The 9482-nt window shown below is 37.9% G+C and overlaps 1 protein-coding gene across 1 annotated transcript; it reads right to left on the reverse strand.

Moving 5' to 3' along the window:
• Window positions 1-700: 700 nt before the first annotated feature.
• Window positions 701-8995, reverse strand: TLR8 (toll like receptor 8). The gene is made up of 2 exons (XM_014607765.2): window positions 8883-8995; window positions 701-4144 (listed from the first exon to the last, which is right to left on the reverse strand). Exon 2 carries the CDS (start codon window positions 4136-4138, stop codon window positions 989-991), a length of 3150 nt encoding a protein of 1049 aa, XP_014463251.1. The 5' UTR covers window positions 4139-4144; window positions 8883-8995; the 3' UTR covers window positions 701-988.
• Window positions 8996-9482: the final 487 nt, after the last annotated feature.

Genomic DNA, 9482 nt, shown 5'->3' on the forward strand with positions numbered 1-9482 from the left:
CAGGATCTCAAATAAGTTTAAAAGGACAAATACAAATCAAGTTGATCTATCCTGGAAATATATTCTCATGAGTTTAACCCTATTACTCACAAGGGAAAAAGGAAAGATTAATTTTAAGAGTTCAAACCACCATCTTGTGGAGGAGGAAAGTGGATATCCTACTTGCAAGTACTTCTTTTATGTAGTATTTATTATGTTTATATACTTCATATAATGAAGCAGAAAATTAAAGAAGAAACATTTAAAGAGCTAGGGTTTTTCCCCCACCTCTAACATTCCTTTGGGTTATTTATATCTTTCTCATTTTACCTTAGATCACTCACAATATATGATATGAGACTAATAATATGACTCATGAAAGTAGAATTAGACCACTGGTTGGATGCTTCATGAATTAAAAAAGGAGAACACATAAATAGCAGTTTCAGGATATACTTACCATTAAGCACAGGCTTCAGTAGTTTGTTGAGCTAGAGTGTAATTGAGTTTTCAGCAAACATCTCAAAATCAATAATTAAATACAAAAAAAAAATCATCAAAAGGTAGCCAGAGATAAGCATGTTCATTGCCTCCCAATATTTGTCAATTTTCATCACTAAGGTAGTTAGCTACTATGGATTCTAATTTTAACATCATAGTTTTTGCCTAATCATGTTCCCACTAGAAAATTAGAGCGTGGTTAGGTAAGAACTGTGATGTTAAAAATAGAATCTATAGTCGCTAACTACTTTTTTGATGACAACTGACAGATATGAAGACAAAATTTCTGCAAATTATTAATATGACTCTCTTTATACGATCTTCCCAAGTCTAGTAATACCATACCTTTTATAAAACCAGGCTAAAGTAGGTAACATCTGTCTTCAAAGTTTCTCAGACACTTCAGTTCAAAGCCAACACTTTAAATGATGGTATTTTGACTAGATTTGAAAACTGATTATTTCTTGATAAAGACACAGATATTTGCATATTTTTTTTCTCTATGCTATCATTTAATGGAGTCTGTGTACAGTCTGTTATACCGGTTATAATTTTCTGTGAGCAACACATTTTTTAGGCTCTGCCAGAAAAGGCATTGAGCTTGTGGATTCTTTGGCCACTCAAGAATTGAACTCCTGCAAATCCTCCTCCTCAGTCGCAGATACTGGGAGTGCTGTAACACTGGCTCCAGCAGAATAAACACAATCACGTCCAGGTTCTCATCCATTAGTCTCTGCAGGGCAATGTAAAAAGCTGTTCTGAAGTTCCCATTCTTTACATACCTTTCTGTCAGGACAAATATTGTCTTCCTGCTGCACTGGATGCTCTGTGCAAGGTTGTCAATGACGGCTTTTCCCGGCTCCCAGTCTCTTTCCTCCAAACAAAGCAGAACTTGCTTGTCCTTACTTTCTTCTAAGTGAATTCGTAATTCATTTATTACCCAGTCAGTTACCGCTACATCCTTAGTATCATAGGCAATGTAAGCATCATAAAGAGCTTTTTCTGTGATTATGGACCTGTACCCTTTCAGTCTGGCAGCACAATAATAATATGTGTACCAAGCATCCCAATAAAATAAATGTTTTGTGATAGCCATTACCATAACAGTGAAAATAATAATGAATGATAACGAAAAGCATATTAGTGCAGCTATATCCAAAGTACAGGTATGTCGATCTAAACTTATAATGCTGTTTCCTGTTTGATCTCCAGGTGTTGCACAAATGACATCTGTTGCCAGTCGCGGTATGCTGACATTAATGTTTAAATGTATCCAGTTAATGAAACCAACAATTGCACAAGTGCATTCAAAAGGGTTCCCCTTTAAGTTCAACAAGACTAAATAATTTAAATCATTTGACAGAAATGTTGATTGGTTTATGGAATGAAGTCTGTTGTAACCTACATCCAGATGTAAAAGGCTGCTGGCTTTAAAAAGAAATCCATCAGGTAGCTGAGCAATCTTATTATATTGAAGCAGAAGTGTCTGAAGAGAGGATGTGCAGCTGGCAAGGCTGTCATTTATAAAAGACAATAAATTTCTGCTCACATCTAGTAATTTGAGATTCTGAAATTGTTTCAGGGCTTTCCAGTCAAAGTGCTGTAATTCATTATTGTTTATGCGTAGTTCAATTAGGCTCTGTGGAAGACAATGGAATGCCTTTTTAGGAATACTTTTAAGTCTGTTGAAGGATATATCAAGATGAGTTAGTTTGCTGAGTTCTTTAAAAAAGCATCTATATCTTTTGTCTCCATTTTTCCATAAAATATCAAGGCGATTTCCTTTGAACACCAATTCTTCCAGTGAACTGCTGATTAGTTTAGGTTCTGTTAGTGTGGAAATTTCATTGTAACTTAAGTTTAAAACTTTTAGATGCATAAGATTTTGAAGAAATACCAGTCTATGGGTTATCCCTGACACAATAAAATAGTGTTTATTATAGCTGAGGTCCAGTACCTCTAAATTCTGTAATTCATGAAATGCATAACTATAAGCCAAATCAAGTTTATTAAAAGACAAATCTAAATATTTGAGATTAGGGAGGAAGATAAATTCAGTGCCATTCAAAGCTTGGCCAATGCCATTTGAAGACAAATTCAAACAGGCTACATCATGGAAACCTTTAAATTGTTGTTGAGCAATGAAGAAAACACTGTTCAAACTTAAATCTAGTGCTTTACCATACATGCTGCACTGAGGTCTGATTAAAGGAAAAATAGGAGCAGACTTATAACTACTGGATGTACCTCCAGACTCTAGCATATTATTTGCTGATGGGTCAAGATAAGTATCTGTTGAACGATGTCGAATGACATGATTTCCTAATGATGTCCCATGAATGTCACTGTTGTTGCTGCCCTCTGATAATGGTGATATTCTGTTGTTGGACAAAGAAATCAAAGTCAGATTAACAAAGAGCTGGAATACCCTGAGGTCAATCTGCTTGATAAAGTTGACCCCAAAATTGAGGGTGTGTAGATTTGTAAGTTTTATAAGAGGCTGCAGGTGTTCATGTGTAAGGTCCTGGAATACATAACCTCGTATATGCAGTTGTTGGAGACGGACCAAGTTAGCAAAATTGTCAGAAATATTTATATACTTGGGGTATGCTTGTCTTGCATAATTAAAGGATAAGTCAAGCACCTCCAAGTGAGGTAGTTGGACTAAAAATTCCCCTAAAGCTATTTCCTTTAGCAAGTAGTTAAAACCAAGATTCAAAACCTTTAACTGTGACGTGTTATAAAACCAGCTGGAAGGTATATGAGTGAGGGAAGTACAGGAGAGACTTAGGTTCCGTAAGTTTGCCAGATACTGGAAAGCAAGAGGGTGTATTTGAATGGAGGAATCTCCAGGGCAAGGATCACATGGAAAAGGGGCATTGAAGCACCTTGGGCAGTTTCCACTTAGGTCAAGGACTTCTATGTTGGACAGGTTTTGAAAATCATAATGATTAACCGTTTTTATCTTATTGCTGCTGAGATAAAGTTCTTTTAGTGATGAGGGTAGCTGGCTTGGAACTTGGGATAGGTTGTTGAGAGAGAGTGACAGCACAGTCAAAGCAGAGAGGCCTGAAAAAGCCGTGGGTTCTGCGAGGAAAGGTCTTTCACAGGAATAGCCGGTAAAACAGTTTCTATCCAAGTAGAGCTCTTTCAGTTGCATGAGTTCTGAAAAATTTTGCTGGCTGAGAGAAAATAAGCCATTAAATCTCAAACTCAGTGATGTTAAGGACAATGGCATCCCAGCTGGTATTTTACATAAATGGGTTTCATCTGCTAATAATTCCATCAGCTTGGTCATGTTAGCAAAAGCTCCATCTTCAATTACCATTCCTTTTTCACATGGATCAACAGCCTTTTCCATGGCCTTTGAATAATGATTCTTGTTTAGATTTATTTTCATCAGGTTATTCAGGCCCTGAAAAGATTCTTTAGAAATCTTCTTTATAAAGTTGCCTGAGAGGTTGATTTCTGTTACATCACTATACGTTCCAGGAGGCACATATTTCAATTGACGGGAACTGCAGTCAAAAGTCACAGAGGAATTATTCTTTGTCACATCACATGGCAGTGTTCTAGGGTACTTGGTCTCAGGAAGGACACCTGAAGTACTGTAGGCCAGAAGAAGTAGGCATAACAAACTTCGAATTGGGGGGTTCATGTTTCCCTTAAAAAAAAAAGAGAGAGAGAGCTTTTAATAATAATAATAAATATTTAGCAACAGCATAGCATTCTTGAAAGCAACATCTGAAGTTCATTAATTCATGAGCCAAGATTTGTAACAGAGACTAATGATTTTGGGTGTCTGAGATCTGGATGTTACATGTAAAGCGCTTTGAAAATGGATACATTTTTCCTAAGAAAGTTGCTCAGCAGTTTCTGAATAGCAGGCTTTCTTAACTTGACCACCTCAAAACCAAGCACCCAAAAACCACTATGTATTTTTATACATCATAGCCACGGTTTTAAAGATGTTTTAGTTTGCTTTCTTCTGCCTGTTCATTGCAGACTCAATCAATACATTTAGTTTCAGTGCTGCTATGATGCATAGATATCCTTTATGAAAGCATTAGGAGTGTCTTAGCATCTTCTGGCCTGCACACACATTAAACAAGGTATCCCAGAGATAAAAATTGCATCGTAATACATATACAAAATTGAACTGAATTCAGACTGCATGGATCAACAATTATGGCACTCCTTTTAATATGTTGTATTTCTATGTGTTTAATTTTCTAAGTTCTAAAAAAACACAAAACAAAAACCAGGAATAGGAAAGTAGAATTTTCCATTTTGTAGAACCAAATCAACTGCCAAATGGGTCATCAGATTGTTGAAACCTTTAGGTCCACAGCACTGATCCCTGTTTTATCGTTTGTAGACAACTTTTACACAAAAGTAATAGTTTGAAGAAATTGCATAAACCTTGTATGATCCAAATAGCCTTGTTTGTTAAGTGTACATAGTATGCACAGTCTAGGTACATATGTCTAGTGCTTTTATTGGTTTGCAAATAAAGAACTCTGTGAGCATCATTTACTTTTCTGCCTGATGGTCTGTACAGGAACGTTCATGTGAAGTGGAAGCATCAGTAGGGTGTTTTCCTCTGTGGCGAGGTGACCATTCCAAGATGATGACATACCTTCATTGGTGCATTTTATAGCTCTTTGTTAAACAATAGAAAACACTGGGATGCAGGAACTTTGAGTCCCATCCCTGGCCTGGGAAGCAGGCTCTGGAGGGCAAAATCTTTTGCTTCTCTCTCTCTCCAGCATTCTCCCTTTCTCACTTTTGTACTTTCACTTGTTCCCTTGTCCATCCATCCCGTTTCTTTCTTCTCCAATCTGTTCACAATTCCTGCTCCTCTGCAGCACCTATAATGTTCTCCAAACCCTGCCCCACTCATCTCTTGGTGCCTCTGGATTCAAATCAGGAAGACTCTTCCTTCTCCTCCATGCTGCCTAGGCAACATTACAGAAAAATGAGATGATAGCGGAAACAGAATGATAGTGAAACTGTAGCAGGCTGCATGCTTTCAGGGGTTGCAGCCCAGATGCAGGTGGTAAGCATATGATTGTAGTCCTGCCTATGAGGACTGGGATAACTGTGGAGAATAATTGGTTGGCCCAGAGGAAATTAATATTCCCAAGGGAAAGATAGGGGTAGGGGAGAGGGAAGACTGTAGTACTGAATCAGAGTACTTTCTCAGGGTTTGGTAAAAGATCATAAGGTTTAAGACAACTGTTTATGTGTCTGGTTGGTTTATGCTGTGTCCTGTGGGGCAAGTTGGGAAATAAAAGGGAAATAAAAGACTGTATTGTGTAAACCGACATCTTGTTACGGAGACATGAGAGAGTCGTTCAGCAATCAGCTCCCTTGCACAGCACCAGATTTTAGTTCTCAAGGCAGGGGCAATGGGAAGAGAAAGATCTGCTTAGGCTGTAAACCTACCTGCTTAGGCTGTAAAACTGGAGCTAAGCAGCCCCAGCCATTTCAGTATTTCATACAAAACACTTTTCTCAGTTGTATTTCTTTTCTGGGATTTCGAAAGTTCTGACAAGTAAATAGCTGGACTTCATTTTCAAAATGCTCTACATTTTATTCCTAAAATTGCATAACAGAGTGAAATATGGCAAATATATATCTATATATTTCAACAAATGCAATAGGAGGGAGGGGGGAAGAGATGAGGAAGAAGAAGAAAGAAGGAAGCCAGTTTTTAAAACTGCCATCATTTTCTTCCCATCAAAGCAGCATGACTATCACTGGCTAATCTACACAACAGCATCAGCATGGCCCAGCCAGGCCCCACCCACACACTGTTTACCTGAGCCCTTAGGTGCATTCTAGTCCTGGAAGTTCACTGGCGAGGCCAGGCCTAGGGCCCTGATCTTCTATGTTTGAAGAGAGGAAGAACAATTGGCAAAAGCTGTTGAAAATGGCTGCTAGGGATGACCCCTGAACAGCCTTACCTGCAAAGTTTGGAGGATGCCTGCAGGCACAGGTAGGCCTGATCCTGCCTGGTACCTGCCACTGATGTGTAGACAAACCTCATCAGGCCACAAGTTAGGGATCTGGATCAAGGCATGGGCTTTCCTTTTCATTGCATCAGTTTCATTAAGCCCCCTCATTCCTTTCCCCAGTTTCCAGTTTTAAAAGATTGTAGAGGATTTGGGGTCAAATTCATGCCTCACATGGATGAGTGAGACTACAATGAAGGGGCGCTCACTTATTCCACAGCTACAGTCCATGTACATGTGACAGCTTCAATCAATCTTGGCAAATTCATATGGAAAAATACAGGTGGGAAAAGAATGCCAGCTAATTTGTCTATGCAACAAAGTTGATGCCCAATTTCAGTTTCCTTAAACTTTTTAGTCCTGAAAAGAAGTGGAATGTTATGCAATGCTATGTCTTTGGTAGAAGGAATAACTCAACCACATTCCTAAGACGTTGTTATGCATTTTATCGTCTAATCCTTTCATAGGGCCTAATTACAGATACAGGATTCAATAGGCAATGGTATCTTAAGTGAGAAGTTTTGAAAGAGTGTTAAGTTATGCAATAAATTTGAAATCAGTCGGCATTTTCCCAAAGTAATGACAACAGAATTTAGTTGGGCGTTTACTGATACTGGAGAGAAATTAGATGCCTCTCTAAAAGTGCACCAAAACTACTAGCAGTACTGGTCATGAAATGTTGTATATTGCAGGCAGAAGATAAGCATTTAGAATAGTTCCGTAATTTCAGAAAAGCAGAACAGAATTGTTAACTAGACTGTATTTTGCTACTTTTGTACTGCTATATTTTACTTTTTCAGGTATACTGGATACAAGAAATGAACCAAAGCCCATTTAAGTTTGTAATTACTTCTGTAGGCTTGGATCGGGCCTTTAAGACTTCTTTTGAAGATACCTTCATTGAAAAGATACATCCTTTTGTATTTTTTCTGAGTAATTGTCTCAATAGAAGGTTTGGTGTGAGATCCCCTCATGAAAGCTGTTCTTACCAGTTAGAAACTCTTGAACTCAGAGACTTATGTTGAACCCTGATCCTCCTCCCATTGGACTCAGTAGTGAAAACAGGTGTAACTGGGCAGTTCTGGACTCTGAACAGCCATGATGCATGGGGCAGCAGCTGCAGCCCAGCTGCCAGTGGCAACTAGTCCAGCAGCATGGGTGGTGGGCTGCTATTTTGGCAATCCCGGCTGGTGGTGGGGTTGGTGTCCTGGTTGCCCCCTCTCGGTGATGTTGCTAGGTAAATATCCTCTTCTATTGCACGGGGTCCATGAACAGGCCTAATCCATAGCTGTGGTTTAGTAAAAAAATCCTATAAGCCAAAGTTTGTTAACCTTGCTTTCAATACAGTTAATTGAACGTTATCTATCAAGTTGGTTTAGGTTCTTGTTGCAAACTCAGGCCAATGCAAACAAATAGCCAATGAATAACTTGTACACACAATAATAATCTTAATAAACTCAGTAGAACTACTTGCATACATTAAAACACTCACTATGCAAATGTGTGTTGGGTCAGAATCATTACATCAACCATTAGCTAGCTTTATTTTTTAAAGTTTTTATGCTGAATGGGAAGGGGGATAAAATATCAAAAAATGGTTAGGATAAAATGTGAAGGGAGTTAGAAAAAAGCAACTGAAGTGCAAAAAGACTTATAGAAAAAATAAATAAAATGCTAGGAGGAGGCTGCTGAAAAGTTGAAAGCAAAAAACTCAGACAGATAAAAGTAGAAGAATGAAATTGCCATAAGGAAGAAGGAAGATAAGTCAAGGAGACCATAATAAGAAAGTCTTCATTGTTTAAACACTATGTTATATGAGGCATTTATATGATAAGACTCTGCACTTATGATAAGCACAATATATAAACACATATTTTAAGTTCTAGTTAAAGTTCAAAGACCTACTAAAAGCATATTTAACCTTGTAAAATGCTGCTTTGAGCAGGGGGTTGGACTAGATGACTTCCCAAGGTCTCTTCCAACCCCAATTTTTTAAGATTCTATGCCTAAAAGCATCCACATTTAAGAATGATCTGTAACCGAAGAGACAAATTTCTATATGTTGCTAACACAGAAAAAGTAAGTATTTAATTAAAATATAAGTTGTCTAATTAAGCATACCTATTTAACAAAATAAGATTAACATGTTCGGAATCTTTTTTCCATGATAGATATATCTGCAGGTTTCTTGAAAGTGCAAATTACTTCCAAACTTTGCTCATTAAATTAGAGATTTTTTTAACTTGATACTTTGGGCTGAGTCTGGTGCCACTAACACTAATGTTAATCAGGAATAAAGTCCAAGGTAAGTGAGACCAGAATTAGCCCCCATTGTCTTAAATTCATGGCTGTAGGAACATGCTTTTAGAACATAAAAATACTCACTTTCTTTATTCCTCCCCCATAAACGATGCCATTCCACTGAAGTGTTTTTAAAATGAATCAAAAGCTGCAAGCAGCAGACAGCAGAAATGGTGAAAGATCTTTGACTAACTTCCCCAAATGGGCCACTGCAGTGACACGAGAAATCAGCTTGTGCTTTGCTCCAGTCCATGGGAAAATAGCAGAAGTCACACCTACTTTGACAGTGTATTTATTGACTCATTTGTCGCAATACAAGTTACCAGATTTACCCAAAGAAACTTGTTTGCCTATGTCCTTAAACCAACACAGCTACAACCTATACCCCTAAAGACAGTGGACACATCTACATGAGATGCTACTGTGCAATGGTTACTGTGCATTTATTTAGTACTTGTATAATCAAGTACTAAATAAATGTGCAGTAACCAGAGTTATTGTGCAGTAGTGCCAGCAAACACCTTTCAAGTTACGCTATTCTGCAGAATCTTAATAATACAGCACAGTAGCATATTAACACTGGTAGTGCTGTGGTATGCTACTGCACAGTATTATTCAGCTACTGCACAGCCAGCATCTCTTGTAGACATGCCCAGCAAATTAATTTGTTTAATAAAATTTATC

Source organism: Alligator mississippiensis, chromosome 1 (genome assembly GCF_030867095.1).
Source record: "Alligator mississippiensis isolate rAllMis1 chromosome 1, rAllMis1, whole genome shotgun sequence".
NCBI lineage: Eukaryota > Metazoa > Chordata > Crocodylia > Alligatoridae > Alligator > Alligator mississippiensis.